This window comes from Gaeumannomyces tritici, assembly GCF_000145635.1.
Source record: "Gaeumannomyces tritici R3-111a-1 unplaced genomic scaffold supercont2.5, whole genome shotgun sequence".
NCBI lineage: Eukaryota > Fungi > Ascomycota > Sordariomycetes > Magnaporthales > Magnaporthaceae > Gaeumannomyces > Gaeumannomyces tritici.
The window spans coordinates 1882383-1899491 of NW_008804549.1; the positions used below are offsets into that span (position 1 = coordinate 1882383).

The 17109-nt window shown below is 58.1% G+C and overlaps 6 protein-coding genes across 7 annotated transcripts; 4 read left to right on the forward strand and 2 right to left on the reverse strand.

Annotated features, from left to right (window-relative positions):
- Nucleotides 1–20: 20 nt before the first annotated feature.
- GGTG_09620 (hypothetical protein) lies at nucleotides 21–772 on the reverse strand. Its single transcript, XM_009227473.1, has 2 exons — nucleotides 534–772; nucleotides 21–346 (listed from the first exon to the last, which is right to left on the reverse strand). Exons 1-2 carry the CDS (start codon nucleotides 572–574, stop codon nucleotides 37–39), a joined length of 351 nt encoding a protein of 116 aa, XP_009225737.1. The 5' UTR covers nucleotides 575–772; the 3' UTR covers nucleotides 21–36.
- A 523-nt stretch (nucleotides 773–1295) lies between these two features.
- On the forward strand, nucleotides 1296–4721 carry GGTG_09621 (tyrosine-protein phosphatase CDC14). The gene is made up of 3 exons (XM_009227474.1): nucleotides 1296–1719; nucleotides 1985–2293; nucleotides 2364–4721. The coding sequence occupies exons 1-3, from the start codon at nucleotides 1662–1664 to the stop codon at nucleotides 3905–3907; spliced, it is 1911 nt and encodes a 636-aa protein (XP_009225738.1). The 5' UTR covers nucleotides 1296–1661; the 3' UTR covers nucleotides 3908–4721.
- A 1544-nt stretch (nucleotides 4722–6265) lies between these two features.
- On the forward strand, nucleotides 6266–9531 carry GGTG_09622. Of its 2 annotated transcripts, XM_009227476.1 has the most exons (2): nucleotides 6266–6693; nucleotides 7204–9531. In XM_009227476.1, exon 2 carries the CDS (start codon nucleotides 7527–7529, stop codon nucleotides 9156–9158), a length of 1632 nt encoding a protein of 543 aa, XP_009225740.1. In that variant the 5' UTR covers nucleotides 6266–6693; nucleotides 7204–7526; the 3' UTR covers nucleotides 9159–9531. The 2 variants fall into 2 exon arrangements, with proteins under 2 accessions (XP_009225740.1, XP_009225739.1); XM_009227475.1 differs by having other exon boundaries at nucleotides 6682–9531.
- Nucleotides 9532–9950: 419 nt separating this feature from the next.
- Nucleotides 9951–10573, reverse strand: GGTG_09623 (hypothetical protein; the record flags this gene model as incomplete). The annotated part of the gene is made up of 2 exons (XM_009227477.1): nucleotides 9951–10440; nucleotides 10566–10573. The coding sequence occupies 2 exons, from the start codon at nucleotides 10571–10573 to the stop codon at nucleotides 9951–9953; spliced, it is 498 nt and encodes a 165-aa protein (XP_009225741.1).
- Nucleotides 10574–12197: 1624 nt separating this feature from the next.
- Nucleotides 12198–12728, forward strand: GGTG_09624 (hypothetical protein; the record flags this gene model as incomplete). The annotated part of the gene is made up of 3 exons (XM_009227478.1): nucleotides 12198–12219; nucleotides 12296–12367; nucleotides 12499–12728. The coding sequence occupies 3 exons, from the start codon at nucleotides 12198–12200 to the stop codon at nucleotides 12726–12728; spliced, it is 324 nt and encodes a 107-aa protein (XP_009225742.1).
- A 2301-nt stretch (nucleotides 12729–15029) lies between these two features.
- GGTG_09625 (hypothetical protein) lies at nucleotides 15030–16874 on the forward strand. Its single transcript, XM_009227479.1, has 3 exons — nucleotides 15030–15455; nucleotides 15635–15922; nucleotides 15998–16874. The coding sequence occupies exons 2-3, from the start codon at nucleotides 15700–15702 to the stop codon at nucleotides 16507–16509; spliced, it is 735 nt and encodes a 244-aa protein (XP_009225743.1). The 5' UTR covers nucleotides 15030–15455; nucleotides 15635–15699; the 3' UTR covers nucleotides 16510–16874.
- The last annotated feature ends 235 nt before the right edge of the window (nucleotides 16875–17109 follow it).

Below are 17109 nucleotides of genomic sequence, written 5' to 3' on the forward strand. Positions count from 1 at the left end.
CTCGACCCCCCCCCCCCCCCCCCTCCCCTCTCCTCCCTACGTAGCCTTCTTGGCCAGCGTCGTCTCCAGCACGTCGACGTCGAGCTGCTCCATCACCTCGAGGACCAGGCTCAGGCTGTCCATGAACGAGTTGACGGCCACACGGAGCATGCGGTTGGTAGCGGCAGAGTACTCGGTGCGGAGCACCGTCTTCTCGGCCTCTTCATCATGTTGTTGTTGTTGTTGCGACTCGGCGACGACGGTGGAGAAGGAACGGTGCACCAGGGGCGACAGCTCCTTGTCCACGGCCAGCGCGCCTAGCGCCACCGAGGCTAGCCTGGCCGTCGGGAAGGGCACGTCTATCGTCCTATCGTTGTTTGGGGCCGAGGAGGGGTTTCCCGCTACCACGTCAACGAGGGGTGCTTACGTGCCTACTACGGGTGAGGAGGGGATGCAGCCAAGCCATGGAACAAACAAACAAAAAAAGACATGGGGGGCTGAAACGAGAATGCGTGGGCGCGACGAGGGGCAAGGCTGGTCCAAGCTGTACTCACAGGGCGCACGGGAACTCGAGGCTGGGGGTGTTGTCTGCCATGTTTGGGAGTGTTGTGTGTTTGTGTGTTTTGTGTTGTGTGCTATGGCTTCATGGGATCAACAACATCTGTCGTAGACACTGGGATTCCAATGGATGGGTTACGTTGTCTTGGAGTGGTGCAGAGGGTGAAGAAAAAATGGATTGGGGATGGATGGGGCTACGTCAGGGAAAAACTGCAGTGGTGATCAATGTTTGCACGGCTGAGCAAAAACATGCAGTTCTGGCAACGCTAATTGTAACACTCCATACCACCCACCACCCAACCTGCCTTGCTATTTCCTATATAGTTTTGGACTACCATCAAACGTCTCTTCATACTTCGTCATTATTAGGTTTTCTCCGTTCCTATTATGCTCCCGCTGTGGTGTTCTGTTTCGTCTTCCAGACTGCAGTTTTACCAGGGAACCTTGTAGCACGTGCCCACAAGCTTCGATTCACAGATTCCATGCGGGGGAGCCGTTGGCATGTAGCAGCCTCAGCTTGCCGTCTCAGGCGGCGGCACCCTCCCCAAGCGGTTGGTTTGCGGCCGCCGAAGCGGTGTTTCTGCAGCACCGCTGGACAACAACACAGAACGATAAGAAAGCGAACTCTGCCCCGAGGCGCCTGTAAGCTAAAGGGGACTGGGCTGGTGGGTCGCTCGCAATTGTCCTGGCAACCCGCCCCCAGGCGCTAGTTCGGGCAGGGGTTCAGTGTTACGAGGCCCACTTCGGACCCCCAGCCAAAATAAACAAAGCAGCATCTTCATAAGTACCTCAGCAGCATCGGGCATCGTGTGATTTCCTCGTCTTTGGGCTCATCCTCGATTCCCTCCAACAATCCCAGAATCTCTGGAGATTCCGCCTCCTGGGACGCGAGCGCAGCAGGTGTTTCTCTTGACCAACATCCTTAGCCACCCCGACAGCATGAGCCAGTGATTTTTGCGCGCTCGCCTCGCTTCTTTTACCGCTCCTTGTCTTTCCAGCATCCATCGATACCAGCCTGCTTCGCGCCTGCGCACCTGCATCGCTTGCTCTTCCCACTCTTTGCTGCCTAGCTCTTGCTGTCGAGTTCCCCCCGCCTCTTCCTTCTTCCCTCACACAGCGCAGAGATGGCGCCTTCCACTTCCAAGAACGCCAACCTGGGCCAAGTCATAGAGTACATCGCAGGTACGTTCCATCACGGCGCTCCCCGCCCCTGACATGTTTATCCTCGCCCCTTTTGCTCTGCCGTCGACAGCTCGCTTCTGCGCCACCTTGGGCATGCCTCGAGGCGTCGCTGGGGTTATTGTGTGTAAATGAGTTCACAGAGCACGCACAATGGATCGCAACGGCGAGCGAGCTATGCCTCGACTCGAGGCGCCGCCACCTTCCATGATCCCATATCATATACTCTTCCAAGCTTTTCCAGTAACACTACTGACATATCTTCAAGACCGACTATACCTCGCTTCATACGTCAACGCGCCCGACGAGGACACCCTCTTCCCATACCCCGACCCGCCGCAGCGCTCGCCTACTAAGCGGTCACGCGCAGCCGCCGCCGCTGAACCCGCGCGCACACGCAAGCAGCCCTACTACTTCTCGGTCGACGATTCGCTCCTCTACAATGCCTTCCACCATGACTTTGGCCCGCTCCACATCAGCCATCTGTACCGCTTCGCTCTCGAGTTCCATGACATCCTGGGTGCCAAGGAGAACAAGGACCGCCCTGTGGTTTTCTGGAGCAGGGCCGACCCTAGGAGTGAGTATTAGCTCGCACTGGAGACTATCTGTCAAGGTGCGCAGTCTGCTAATCAATATCTCCTCTCCAGGCCGCGCCAACGCCTCGTGCGTGCTGGCTTGCTACATGGTTCTCATCCAGTCGTGGCCGCCTCACCTGGCGCTCGCGCCCATTGCTCAGGTCGATCCCCCGCTGATGCCGTTCCGTGACGCCGGGTACAGCCAGGCGGACTACGGCATCACGGTCCAAGATGTCGTCTACGGCGTGTGGAAGGCCAAGGAGGAGCGCTGCGTTGGCCTCGACTCGTTCGATCTCGCCGAGTACGAGAAGTACGAAAGAGTCGAGAACGGTGACTTCAACTGGATCACGCCGCACTTCCTCGCATTTGCGTCTCCCATGCACCAGCCCGTCGAGCGTGTCACTGAGTCGTCGTCGGCGTACCCGCTCCTCCCCAAGACGGTTAAGGACGTCCAGGCCCACCCCCACCTGCCGGACCCCTTCAAGAACGTGCTTGCCCACTTCTCGGAGAGAAACATCGGCCTTGTCGTGCGCCTGAACTCGCAGCTTTACTCCCCATCGTACTTCGAGTCGATGGGAATTCGTCACCTGGACATGATTTTTGAGGATGGAACATGCCCACCCCTGACGATGGTGCGCAAGTTCATCAGGCTCGCCCATGAGACCATTATGGTCCGCAAGAAGGGCATCGCTGTTCACTGCAAGGCGGGTCTTGGCCGTACTGGCTGCCTCATTGGCGCGTACCTGATCTACCGCCACGGCTTCACTGCCAACGAGGTTATTGGCTACATGAGATTCATGCGCCCCGGCATGGTGGTCGGCCCTCAGCAGCACTGGCTTCATCTGAACCAGGGCGTGTTCCGTGAGTGGTGGGTTGAGGAGCGTGTGGCACGGAAGCTTCGCAAGGAGATGGCCGCCGCTGCCGCTGTCCCGAGCACCCCGATCCGCGCCATGCAGAAGACGTCGCTTGGCCGCAGCGCCGGCCAGCCCTCGACGCCTCCCAGCAGGAGCGCATCCAACCGCACGCCGCTCGGCGAGATGGACCAGGAGCGCAATACGGTTGGGGTGCAGGATGACTACCTCCCGGCCCCGACGCCCGGCCAGCCGCGCAAGACTAGTCGTCATCACCCGTACTCGAGGAGCACTGCCAACCACCCCCCGGTAGAGGAGGAGGCCAAGGTCGAGCAGGAGACGGAAGTAATTTCGATGCACCGCACCAGCCACTGCGGCGAATCGGATGAGGAGTGGCACCTGCGTCGCACGCACCGCAAGGCTTCGGCCTCGCCTGATGCGCACCGGGCCGAGAGGAGCGAGAAGACGAGGTCTGTCAGCCATAGCACGACCACGACGACCGTCTACACCACATCGCAGTATATCGACAACGACGCGTCCAACGACATCGAGAACGTCGGCACCGGTCTCGGTCGCACAAAGGGGAGCCACGACCGGTCCGGTAGCGCCTCTGGCGTCATGGCAAAGGTCCGCGGGGTCGACAGGTCAGGCAGCACTCGCCGGGGCGGCGTCACCGGCAAGGAGCCTGCGGGCATCCGCAAGACGAGCGGTCGCATCGCCAGCAGCCAGGCGGCCTCGGCCGTCCGCAAGGCCTCTGGTCTATAACCGGCCTGCCTAGCATTGTGACCGTTTAAGCAAGCGAGCATGGCCTGCCTGTTTTTTGCCCTTCTTCCCCCTTCTTCTTGTTCTTGATATCCACGGACGATATGACGGCGAATGACAAGTTACGACCTACCCCCCTCACACATTATTTCTGCTCCAACTTTGGAGCAATCCCCCGGATCTCCAAATAAAAGCCTTTGGATCATGTTGTCTTGGCTGCATGCTGTTGGCGTCTCTCTCTTTTTTCTCCATTCCTTAATCGCTCGCCTGGGAGAAATGCGGGAATGGATTCTGTCTTTTTTCTTGTTATATCTGCGTCCCTGGAACGGACGATTGTCGGTGTTGTGTTATTGTGTCATTGGATTTCACCGAGCATGGCTTTTGCAGCATTGTCTGAGCATGACATGTATCTCTGTTTACTAATCTCCCTCTTCCCATCTCTTTTCTTGGGAAGCTCTCCTTTGGCGTTCTGGGACTCGGGAGTCTACTCAGTTTATCCAACGGTGGCGGCCGGTTGGGATGGGATTGTCATTATTGTTTTGGTCTTATTTCCTCAATGGCTTGGACAGCAGGGAGCCTCTCTTGGTCGCCATCATCCGTTGAGCCCAGCAGGCAACCACGCACAGCCTGGCTCTTGATGGTGGTGGTTTTGGGTGGTCGGACACGCCCCCCTACCATATTCTCGTTCTTATTTTTTCCGGTCTGAATACATACCATGCATCGAAACAAACTGGGCGGTCGGAGGCCTCGTAGATGTGCCGCATGCTAAGTGGCAGCATGTCAATTATCACTCGAACAATCTGATGCCTGAAATGCCTCCAACGATCCGGCCGGCAGATATTGATGTTACGCAACATGATGGTTTCTTCTGTGCCTCCAAAATTTGCCCCCAAAGTAGGTGTTCCCAAGGCACCAAACAAGGTTCCAGGCAGTGCAGCGCACGACACATGGCCCTCGCATGGCCGAAAACTCTGATGCCTGACCGCCCGGCTCGAGGCCTAGAAGCTTTGTTGTGTCCCCCTCACACGCGCCGGCCAGGCACAGCCTCAAGCCACTGACCCGCCGGCCCAAGCTGTCGGGTCGGTGGCACAGGAAGAAATCGTGCTGTTTGTGCGTCCCCCGTTGGTGTGTTTTCGGGTCAACCAATGAATGCATACTGCTCACTCAAGTCTGGAAATCCATCTCGCTTCTAAGGACTGCCACAAAGGAGGATAAAAAAAAAAGGAAGGAAAAAAGAAAAGCAAGGGAAATCCACCACCGCCTGGAAATGAACCGGGCGGACTTTAAGCGCTTGCTTCTGGCGTGGGCAACTCCCGGGCCGGACAGGCCTCGCGGGAGGGCAGCGGCCAGTGGAACGGACATCATGGCGGCCTTTGGTCTCCGAGGCAGTGTTTCCCATTACACAACCCTTGCTCGCTGGGACCCCCGGTGCGAGCACAGGACGCCGGGAGCACGTGCTGGACGAGGAAGGGGAAATGAAGAAAACGCCTCGCTCTGTGCCTTCTCCTCGGGTGTGGCACCAAAGGCTGCAGCCTGGTGGTGGGGATCTGCGCGGACCGACGGTGAAGCAAAGGAAACGACAAGGTTTCCCCGACGATTGGGATGGTAACATGCCGTGGTCGTGTGGGATACGTGGTGACTGAACAATGGAAGCCGGTTCAGCAGCCGAGAGATGCTAAGGCACGATTAGCTAATGCTGTCGACCGGCGGCCTCCTCCTCCTCGCTGCATTGCGCTCGTTTTCCCGGCAGGCTGCGATAAGGAGGGGCGGAGGAGGAGGCGGTAAGGTGGAAGAAAGGGCGAGGAGGGAAAAGAGCGCGGAATCACGGGGCCGTTGGTGGTTCAGAGCCCGGACATGGAGGTCGGAGCGAGAGAGAGGAAGCCACGGGTCGCCGCCAGGGAACAAAATAAGTGGGCGGGGCCGCATTCGCGGTCGCAGGGGCGGCGGCCAGAAAAGCGGCCAGGCGTCGAGGACGGAGCGTCATGGGTCTCTCTCTTATATAGGGACCGACGCTGGGAGAGGCGCAGTCGGTGATGTGGCTACCTCGCCCTGCAGGCGTGCCATGTTTGCGATCAAGGCAGCAGCAAACCGGCTACTGGAAAGTGACTTGAGGTCGAGTCTAGTATGGAGGTATTGCAAGGGAAGTCAATCTCCAGTGCTAGCACTATGTTCTAGTTCTAGGTGGACTGTGGGGCTTACTCCCCCACCAAGACCGACTTGTGCTTTCACTTTACTGGCGATAGCGACCACAGTGGCTGTGCCGCCAACAACCGCGCGGGGCTCCACAGCACACGCGGGTTGTCGCTCAATTAATCCATGGGCCCTTCCATGAGCTCTTTCGTCCTTCCTGCCACCATCTGCGACCGTTCCCAGGACCTACAGCTTGGATCCCAGCGCCAAAACGGGGCGTTCTAGCTGCGACACAGACGCATTCCTGACGGCCATGATATGAGGAATGGGAGCAAGGCATTTTCCGCGTCCCCAGAGAAGAACCAAGACGGACTACTTATTATGCACCTCTTGGCGGCGTCACGACAGGAGGCATTCGTTGGCTTCTATGCCCTCTCCGCAGTTGATATTGCTCCGGCAAGACAGATTCCCTCATGCCAAACATATGGGGATTGTAGATGCTGTCCGGCGTTGTCGAGGACCCAAGTGGTCGGAATCCTTGCTGGTGTCAGTAACCTTCAACACCCCTGCACCTGCAGTGCCGCATATACACCACCTCGACCTCCTTCTCCCTCCCCAAGTAGGCAAGTACCTACCTACTCGGTAGGTAGGCAGCCCATGTAAGTACCCAGGTACCCAAGCAGGTCCCGGCCCAAGGCACCTACATAGCTGTGATACGTACCAACACGCCTGGCCATGATACCCTCCCACACCCCAACCTACCTCACGGGCCCTCCCCACATGATTTCCCATCCCCCAGCATGAGGCACGATGGTTCTCTGCTCCCACCCAGCCCAAGATTTTGCCCTGCTATCCAACAGCCACTCTACCCCGCTAGCCTCACCCCCTGCGTGGCATCCCTCCCGCCTCCGAGGATGCCTCATGCCCTCGACCCAGCCTTTTGGGTCACCTCCCCACCCTAGCAGAACACCATTCCCTGTCCACCGATACACACACCTTCTAGGCTACCGCAAATCGCTGCACCACCGGTTCCGGCTGCATCGTTCGGCCTCATCGGTCCAGCTTGACCGCGGCCGTACCTTGCCGAGAGGGGATAGATACCTGTGGGGGGTGGTGCCGGTGGCTCATGCCGGCTTGTCACGCTAACCCCATCCTGCCCCCCACCATAGCCTCGCGGTCGTCATATCACAGGCCCCTGAGGGCCTCGAGAAATCGCGAATCCGCGGCTGACGGAGCGGCAGCACTGCCACCGTGATCCAGAGAAAGAGGTACCGGTACGCACTCAGGGCCACTGTTCTACCCCATGTTCTTTGCTTCACCTCTGTACATATCGGACCCACAAGGCTTCAGTTTAGAGCACCACTGCCCGATTATCTGGTTTCTAGGCACTCAAGTATAAAGGCCCAGAGCATCCTGCGTCAAGATTTTTTGGCCCCCATCTCACCACTGACCCCGCCCATCATAAAACCTCATCAAGCCCGCTGGCCTTTCCATGCATCTTACCCCAACTACCAACTTGATACAAACGCCATTTTCTCTTGCAGTTATGCCGCCAACAACTCGATCCCAAGCTCATCGACTCGACACCACTGTGGCGCCGGCGACGGAATACCATGACCACAGCGATACTGAGAGCGAGCTTGATGATCTAGACGCCGACAATATTGTGCGGTCGCCCTTCACTGGACTCATGTACGATATCAGTCAGCTGCCTACTGGTGACTCGGCCCAAGGTGCCGTGGACAGCCAACAAACACACTCCCGGGTCGATCCCGGAGACCAGGACCGGGACATCCAGGGCCGCGTCAGAGAGCTCTTCCGGAAACTCGGCAGCCACGAATCCCCGCCCATCAATCTCCAGTTCTGCGGGCTTGGAGAGGAGGACGGGGGGGAGTTCTATGCTTTTCAGCTCCGCGAGATCATCCCTCTTTCCATCCGCATCGGGACGCCCACAAGCAGGTGGTCAGAGCCTCACTGCAGCTGCAGGAATCGTAAGCCCTGTCAGCACCTTATATGGCTCTACGACGCCATATCGGGCCTCTCCCTAGACAACCACGACGATAGCCGTCCCTTGGTCGTCAACAGGGCTGGGGGGATCCCCGGGATGGAGGACCCATTCAGCACGATAGCAGACTTCCGGCTCGACCTCCTCACCAAGGGTCTCCACTGCGGCGTCGGCAGCTCATATGAATACGGAAATCGGGACTGGTTCAGAGAGATGGAGGCCGACGAGATCCTGTTGGCCCTGGAGGGCTCCGGGTCAGAAGACGACTCTGACCTCGACCACCACCACAGCTACCCGAACCCCAGTAAGCGAAGAAGGCTGGAGGCGCCTCCGCAGAGGAGAAGCCGGCTTGAGAGGACCGTCCGCGAGCTCCTCGTGCAGAACAACGAGGTATTCTCGGTGTTTCTGAACATGCTCTCCCCGCGGGACAAGGTGCGCAACCTGTACTCGAGGCTCCAGGACAGGGTTGACGCCGTCCTGCTCGAGCTGAAGCGCTACTCCGAGTCCCTCGCGGACCCGTCCCTGGCCTCGGACCTGGCCAGCACGGGCGCGGACCGCGAGGGTAGGTGCGACGTCGCCTGGGCGTCACGCCACATCCTCCGGGCCGTCAGCCAGATCGGGAGCGAGCTCCTGCGGGCGCCGGGGCCGGGCCCCCGCGAGAGGGCGGACGCGGCGCGGGCGCTCATGCACATCCTGGAGGCGGTGGTGCTCGGGTACGACGGCGACATGTACCCGAGCGGCGCCTCGCCCCGCGACCGCAACCTGTACCGCCGCCTCGTCGAGGCGGGCGGGCACGCCGGCGGCCTCTTCGTCGTCGAGCAGCTCGGCCACGTCCTAGACCAGACGCAGCACGCCGACCGGATCGAGGCCATCAAGAAGAGGGTGCGCGCCAGGGGGGCCCCCGCCGCGTACCTGGACCGCCTCGAGGAGGTGGCCGCCGGCATGCGGTCCATACAGTCCCGCCAGGGGTCCGCGGTGCCGTACAGCCCCTCGGTGAGCAGCAGCGCCGACGACGGGGGCGAGAGTGCTGGGGGTCTGCAGCCCGTTGTTGCTGATTCTGCTGCCCCCAGCGTACAGGCCACGGCTGGGTTGAAGCGGACGTGGGAGGGTGACTATTAGCGGATCGGTTGCTATCCGTTTACAGATTCATGCTCTTTTCCTATTACCACTTTAAATTCAGCTTGGCCTGTAATCTCTCTATTTTTTTTTCTATTTTTTTCTTCGCCTTCGTCTGTTCTTCTCTCCCTTGGTTTGGGGTTCCTTTGTTTAGACTAGCGATGCCTCACGAGATTCACGTCCACGAAGATATTCCCTACTCTCTCTTAAGAGAGACCAATTCTATCATCTCCATCTTACTGTTATCAACGCTCCATCTCCATTTCTTATTAATTTCATCCCAACTCAGCACTTTCACTCGGTCTGAATATCTAGGCAGTCTTAAATAAAGAAGTTTTCTAGACGATAAAAACATGCAGTCAATATAGATATCCGACACATGCGTTCGCCTTTCCTATTTTGAATGCTGTTTTTGGCTCAATCAATGACGGAAAAGTCGGTGCCTGAGGTTTCCATACTGCTGCCTGCTCGCTGACTGCAGGAAGGTGTGATTCTAGACATGCTTACATAACACACATAACACCCACCTCGGCGCTGCAGTCTGTGCTCCTGCCTTGGCTGCCACTAGTCTCGGAACCTTCCCGAGGAGGCTCCACCGAGCCTTCCAGCGCCAAGGGCGGGGGACTTGCGACTTCCTTGGCCGGGTGAGCTGTCACCGCACCTTCCCAAACCCCGAAGCTGACTTGACGCCTCGTTTCAATCTCCAATTCCCAATCCTTCACCCTCCGCCTCGTCTCGTCTCCCCATCCCACCAAAGTCAACAGGCACAAGCGTTCCGTCTCGCCTCCCCGCTCCTCACACAAATCCTGCGCGCGTGCAACCCGGGCGCCGGCAGCTCTCCAGAACCATGCGCTTCCAAGTCACTACTGTGTCGCATAAAGCGGCATTCCCGTTGCCCTTCTTTCCCTGCCCCTGAGCAAACGGAATGAATGCCGGCCTCGCAAGCTCCAGAATCAAGAACATGTTGATCTCCCGGATGGGCTCGGCACTCAACACTTCGCCAACCACACCTAGCGTGGCTTGACCCCCTTCCGACAAGACTCTCGACGGTCCTGCCCGCCCCGTATCAGCCGCCATGCAAGCACGCAGCTCGGTCGGCCGGTCGCCGCCCGGCGTCAACCCCCTGCTATGCAGTCGGCCCAGCTGAGGTCGTTCAGAAGCGTCTTCGGCCTCACCAAGAGCCCTCGACATCCCGCCGCCCGCGCCGCGACCCCACAAGCCAAAGCGAGCGTCTATGCGCACCCTGCTGCTGCCATCCCCACCGCCGCCAATCCCGCATATCGTCCTGGGCAGGACGGTAAAAGGCCCAATGGAGTTGTCCGGTTACATGGATTAGGTACCGGCAACAATCGGATGAGGAAGACATAATGGATGGATTGCTATGATTCTTTCTTCTCACGGGGAACGTACGGCTGCATGTACAAGGGGAAAAAAAAAGAGTGCGCCAGGCATGTTTAAGATGGCGTCAATTTCAGTAAGTCGGCATATTCTCCGGTTGCCCAACTGCCCCGCCAGCCGTGCTAACCAGCTCGATTTGAACCAGGGAAGATAAACGCCGGCGTCAGATCTGATTGGATCTTTCAATGAAGCTGTTCGGGCCATAGAGAGGAGCGCATTTTGCTACGACTTAACGACCTCATGCGGCAGAGAGGAATGGACGACCCAGGCGTTCTCGTGGTTCTCGACTCGTTTGTTACTCGCGACTTGGTCCTCCCCAACGACGAAAACGACAATGAACAACTACAGCAACATAGCAGCAACGACAGCACAGCAGCAACAACAAGGTTGCTCAGCGGATCACAAGCCAGCCCGGGTTGATCCCTCGTTGAGAGGTCGGGGGAAACCTGGGCACACAGCGGAGGCGGTATGACAGGTATGGCCAACAAATTTGAAATTCGAACACGGCCATGGTTACTGACAATGTTCGGAGCTGGGATTGTAGATGAGGTGGCCCTAGCCAATCTGCAAGCCTTGTCCTGGGCAGGACGTTAAAAGGCCCAGGCTTGCCTCTGGCTCTGAGTCAGGGGGTATATCCGCCTGTTGGTGTCGACGACTGGCTTGGATGTTCCTCAACCCTCAGCGGAGCGGCTGGTGGGTAGTGGCAGCAGCTTTTACACTGGTAATGTCAGCCAGTGGCTGGCCCCAAGGGCCAGTGGCCGGACGCGGAGTTTCGTGGGTCAAGCCATGAACCCCCTCGGCCGGTCGGCCTCTCTTCGCCGTTCACCCGGATGCTTCCAATCTTGAAAGTGTTTGGGTCTCGCGGGCAGGTCAAATTGACCTCGACGCTCTGGCCCGGGACGGTATCCTAGCGGCATCAGTGATGCCGCCAGAGAGAGGCGGGACGGGCGCTCTATTGCCGTGGCGACTGGCCATTAGATCGAGTGTTATACACCGGTTTGCTTGCAATCAAGTTTAGCATACCGGGGCGGAAGCCATCGCGATCTATCGCGGTGTCTTCCGCCAGTCCCTTTCGAGTCGGGGTCCCTTCTGAAGGAGATAAGCGCGATAGTAGGGGCGATATGCCTGGCAAGCCGTCCTGGTCTTGGCAACAATCATCCACCAGGGCGTCACTCGGCAGAAGCAACCCTTGCTCCGGAGCCAGCGTAAGTCACTTGTCTTTCCGTACCCGTCTTGCTGATCGATAAAGGATGAGTGGCTAACGCATGATATCCTGCCGAAAAGGTCACGGACTCGGCCGTGGGGGACCCGACCCAGAATCACGTCACCTTGAACTTAGGACTTAGTCTTGAGGGAGAGCCGATGCTGGGTCTAACGATCGATTGGGGAGGACGTAGTTGCCTCAGGGTTGGACTGGTCGCGTCTTCCAGAGGGCCGCATCTCTGAGAGTTGCGGTGCCTCAAAAACCCGAACACTCGATCCCAGGTTCGGGGCATAGGGAGTCGATTGGAAAGAGGGGACATCAGGTGGGGGGTTTTGCTCAAGTGGGATACCGTTTTGATTCTCTTGCACTGAGCCGGGCGATGAGCTCGTCGAGTAGGATGGCTGGGCACCGTAAATTCAAGCCTGACTTTGTCCCCAATCATGGCCTGGGTCCGCGATGTGTGTGTGTGTGTGTGTGTGTGGAAGAGAGAGAGCATATTATGCACAGGTGGCATAGTGTGATGTGCCCGGACTAACAGGCACCGGCGGGAAACTCTCGGCGCCTTCGCGCGCAACCCCCGCCACGTTCCGGAGACTTGCGAAAGACACGCGTAAGATTAAAGTTTTACGCAGAAGAAAGCTGGACCCAGCTGTCCTTTACACTGGTTGCACTAAGGTTTGGACGGCGTGAGCAAAAGCCCATGACTAGAGTGACGCCTTTGCGGCACGCGCCGTCCATCAGGCGGCCAGCGCCATGGCGTCGAGGCCACGGATGGCTTTTGGCTTTTGCGGGTCACGGCGTCGACTAATACCACTTACCAACCCGGGAGGTGGCGAGAGACAAAGGGGATTCTGCGACGGCGCCTACAACGATCGAACGCCTCGGGAATCGGCTACGCCGCCAAGGGGAGGCTGCTCAATGCGGCCCGAAGCGGGTTCGAGCCTGTCCCGCCCCGAGACGTGCAAATTTAGAAGCCGCGTCCGTCTCAAAGATTGGCGTGGCGCGGGGGTTTGTTCTTTTTTTACACATTTTCATCGACGGGGAGAAAACAAGGAGCATTCAGAGACGGTGGCAGTTTAAAGTTTCTCTTTTCCCCCTCCGCCCCATTTGAGAGCGGCGCGAGCGACCAGAGAGCCATGACCGGATACGCGAAACGTATCACGAGGCGCAAGCGGCCTCGACACGTAAGCGGACCTGGAGAGGGCTTGTCAACGATGTCTTGATGTCGCCTCGAACAGCAAGCATGCACACAGCCCGCGACCAGCCAGACGATCCCACCATCTCCAATCTTGGCGTTCGGAGGATGCAGCCCTACGATCTCGAGCTACGCTAGCGCGCATCCATCAGCAAGCGGTCTTCATGTTCGCTCTGACAGACACACACGTGCCCACGCAGCCCTCGGCGGTGCCCAGCGCAAAAAGTGCAATGCAGCAGTTCCAGGCGGACTGCTCGCATGCGTGTGCGTGTGTGCCCAGACCGTGAACGACTCGCCGTTACGATCTGGTGCGACTTTGACGTCGCATTCGAGAATGCAAACTTCACGTCTTCGTCCGACGAGCGCGCCGACCGACAGGACAGGAGCTGGGCCCGCATGGATTGCGCCGCACAAAAAGGGAAAGGAAAAAGGGGGACATGAACCTTCCACAACCCATGGAGCCTAGCCGTCACATCTTTGCTGGATACCCACCCCAGGGGGCTCGCTCCTTGGAACATGGAAAGGCAAACAAACTTTTGAGTACTTTGACGACATCTCGCGGAGAAGCGAGAACATGGATCAGCTCCCTCGAGATTTTCCTCAGTCGGTCGAACGACGTGGGAGTCGAGGGGAACTGACAGCGTCTGAAACAAAGGAAATCAACCCTACCAGTACAACCCCGTCGCCGTGGAGCTGTCATCCTGTCGACTGCGTGGCATGGATTGGGCGGTGACACCGAGTGACTCTTTTCTTTCGAGTCGCGGCGCAACTGGAACTGGGCCAAAAGGCACCTTCTCTCGTAGCGCAAAGCATATGGACTGACTGTATTTGGGCGCCGGCGGCTATTGGTGGTGGAGAAATATTGGTGTCAGCACATCCAGATTGGGAAGCCAGCGAGGCGCGGCTCAAGTGGCTGTTGGCTGGAGGCCCTGCATGCACGCATGTTGCGCCAAAAGGTGTGGACGCTATTGAGGGGGTGGGCATTCAGCCGGTGGGCCGTCGGGGGCATCAATAGGATGATGGCGCAGCTCCCAGAGGCAACAGCATTTCGGCCGCCCGCCGTGGCTTGCAAGAGGCGAGCTGGCTGGCGTCTGGTAGCGGTGGCGGTAGCGGCACTTCCATCGAGAACCTTTCGAGGTCCCCTGTTAGGTCGCACCGCGTCTGGAGCTTCCCATCTCGGGGGCCGACCGGTGAATTCAAGAGGTCGCCGCTAGCATGGAATGTGTTTGTCCTATCGACAGACGGGTTGATTGAAGGTTTGATTGAAGCGGTGTTGCTTCCTTGGAATAGTGTGGAGCGCCCAGACGGACAAACAAACCCTCATCAACCGTTTCCTGCCTGCTGCCAATGAGGTAAGCGGGCGGGAAACAGTCGGGAAAACCAGCCAGTTCATGAAATGATAATAAGCGGAGAAACTGGGGCGCTTCATCAATCGCTACCATATCTACTCCCGCGAATCAAGCATGGCGTTTGCTTCTGCGCTGTTTCGGGGAGGCGCAGTTGGCTGCTGGTGGCAGCTGCGGGTGCCCGCCCACCACAGCCCGATCGTGCCTGCTGATCTTTGCCAAAATGCCCCGGAAACGTGTGAAATGCGCGAGTCGCCAGTAGAAACATCGACATGACGATTGTCAGCGCACGCACAGTACTACCTAGTCTGTGTGTTTGTGTGTGTGCAAGGCAGCTGGACGGCCGGGTCTTGGCGGACAACGAGGGCGAAGCTGCACGGCCGGGCTGAGGCGCGAAGCTCGAGGGAGTTGGAAAGCCCCGAAGGCTGGAATCGGGCTTGGATCTGGCGTGAAAAGCCCCGAGCTCAATCAGACGGATGTGGTGCTGCCAGGCGTCCATTGGCCTGGGCTTGGCCTGCATGGGCCCAAGGCACAGGCGGGCCCACACCCCGGCTCCCGGCTCCCGGCTCAGGGGGAAACCTCGGTCTGCGCTAGGCCCAAAGGGGGATTGGCCCTCCCAAGGGTGCTCCCTCGAACGAATCAGGTGGCCCGCCTAATTTCGCCGTCTAATTACAGAATCCATCGCGTCAAGTGTGCTCCTAGCCAAAGCCCACTGCGCGCTTGTTGGTGCGCTCTCTGGAATGAGACCTGCCCACACCTCTGGTCGGATGATCAGCCCTCCCCCTCCCCCCGCCCTTTTGCCCTTTTGCCCTCCTGGCAAGGGGCACCATGTCAGCATGTCCCTTCGACGCGGTAAAGGGGACGCCGGCCAAGGCCAGATCCTGACCCAGCGGCAAGGTCAGCCTGCCCCGGCATGTCTCCAGAAGGCCCTCGTCCAACGGCTACCGACCCTGTCCTAGGTGCATTGACCAGCCCCCCGAAATGTACTATTTTGCTGACTTTTTCTGTCACTCGGCGTTTCTGATTCCTCTCCTCTTCTTTTCTCCTCACCCGCACCTTGCGATCTAGTCACTCTTTCCCAGTCACAGCTGCTGCCTCAGCCTCGTACACTCCTTTTACATATAATCGCTCCCTGCCCACCGGCGTCACTCTCAAAGGTATGTGTATTCCCCCCTTCTCTTCCCCACCCCATCCCTTCAGACCACACGCCGGCGCGTCGCCATCCCACTTCATTCCTTGTTCCCTTTTTCCCTTCCTAGTGATACCCCACGCCTAGACCAGGACGACGACGACCTCTTCCGATTTTCCATACTTACCGTCTCCATACCTCTATCAGCTTCTACCTGCTTTAATATTCTTTAATATCCACCGCCGGAACAACAAACAGCAACCCTCGTCAAGATGCAGTTCACCGTCACCGCCATTCTTGCCCTTGTCGGCTCTGCCCTTGCGCAGACCCCGAACTTCAATCCCCTCACCAACCCGCTCTCGGGCGAGGTCATTCCCGCCGGCAAGATGTACCCCATCAAGTGGACTCCTCAGGGCGGTAATGGCGCCCCGGTCAGCCTCTACGCCTACGCCGGCGAGAGCGCTTCGACTCTGCAGGAGATCGGCGTCATTGCCAGTATGTGATATCTTGGTGACGCTTTCCCAGTGCTTTTGTGTGTCTCTGATCCAATCTGACATATCCCTCTTTCAGCTGGTGTTGAGGCCTCGCTTGGCAGGTTCGAGTGGAACGTTGATGCTGCCATTGGCGGCAAGTACAAGGCGTACGGCATCAAGATCGCCCTGGCCTCGGACAAGGAGGTCTACCAGTGGTCCAACCCCTTCACTGTTTCGGCCGCCGTGGGCTCTTCGTCGACCTCGTCGGTGGTCAGCACCAAGGCCAGCTCCTCCGCATCCTCCTCATCCTCCATGTCCGTCAAGACCGACAGCTCCTCCGTTACCAGCACCAAGGCCACCGTTTCGTCCACCACCGTTGCCCCGATCACCAGCTCGACCATGGTCACCAGCACCCCTATCGGTAACCTGTCCACCTCTGCTACGCGCGCCACCTCCAGCCAGGTCACTCTCGTCACCTCGACGTCGTCGCGTGCCGCTGGTACCTCGCCCACCGTTCCTGTCACCGTCCCCACCGGTGGTGCCGTCACGAAGGGTGCCAGCTCTATTGCTATCATCGCCGGTCTGGCCATGGCCGTCCTTGCTCTGTAAAGGACATTTTTACAATGTGCGCTTCTTTATTTGTTTTTTGATTGGTCGTTTCTCGTTACTTTAGATGAAGTGTAGCAATGTTTCTATGCCTACCGATCTCCATCGAGGTCGAGTCGCGGGGTCACGTGTCTTTCAAATAAAAGACAATAGACAGCAATGATAATTTTTCCAACTTTGTCTGTTGCGTTTCCTTCGTGTAATCTTCAGGGTCCACTTCGCAAGGACAACCTGTCCTGGATAGTTCCATGTGTCGTGGGATATCGGGGCCATACGAACAAGCTTAGTCCAAATAAAGGCTGCATCTGCGTGCTATTTTTCAGCGTCCAATTTCCGTCGCTTCTAGTGCGGTTTAATGTCTGTTCTCGGGTGCAACTACCAACGACAGACAGAAAACACCGCGTTGGCGCTGGTAGCTTTGACTGGCGAATTACACCTGTATTCAAGGGCTCCCAGGCTGCCTCGACCAACCTGGTCTGTTGGTCGGAGCCTCATCGCAATTTCCACCTCAGGTCCGTCCAAGCGAACTAGCGCTGTGCTAGCTATGCTTGCTTGCAACTTTTTTTACTCTTTCTGTTTCTTATTTTCTCCTTCCTGCAAGCA

Excerpts from the sequence above, each read along its gene's own strand:
- GGTG_09622 (XM_009227476.1), top strand. The coding sequence starts at position 7,527 with ATGCATCTTACCCCAACTACCAACTTGATACAAACGCCATTTTCTCTT.
- GGTG_09625 (XM_009227479.1), top strand. The coding sequence starts at position 15,700 with ATGCAGTTCACCGTCACCGCCATTCTTGCCCTTGTCGGCTCTGCCCTT. Across the intron at positions 15,923-15,997 it reads GGAGATCGGCGTCATTGCCA|CTGGTGTTGAGGCCTCGCTT; the intron begins GTATGTGATATC and ends TCCCTCTTTCAG.
- GGTG_09620 (XM_009227473.1), bottom strand. The coding sequence starts at position 574 with ATGGCAGACAACACCCCCAGCCTCGAGTTCCCGTGCGCCCT. Across the intron at positions 347-533 it reads CTCGAGTTCCCGTGCGCCCT|GACGATAGACGTGCCCTTCC; the intron begins GTGAGTACAGCT and ends AAACAACGATAG.
- GGTG_09621 (XM_009227474.1), top strand. The coding sequence starts at position 1,662 with ATGGCGCCTTCCACTTCCAAGAACGCCAACCTGGGCCAAGTCATAGAG. Across the intron at positions 1,720-1,984 it reads AGTCATAGAGTACATCGCAG|ACCGACTATACCTCGCTTCA; the intron begins GTACGTTCCATC and ends CATATCTTCAAG. Across the intron at positions 2,294-2,363 it reads GAGCAGGGCCGACCCTAGGA|GCCGCGCCAACGCCTCGTGC; the intron begins GTGAGTATTAGC and ends TCTCCTCTCCAG.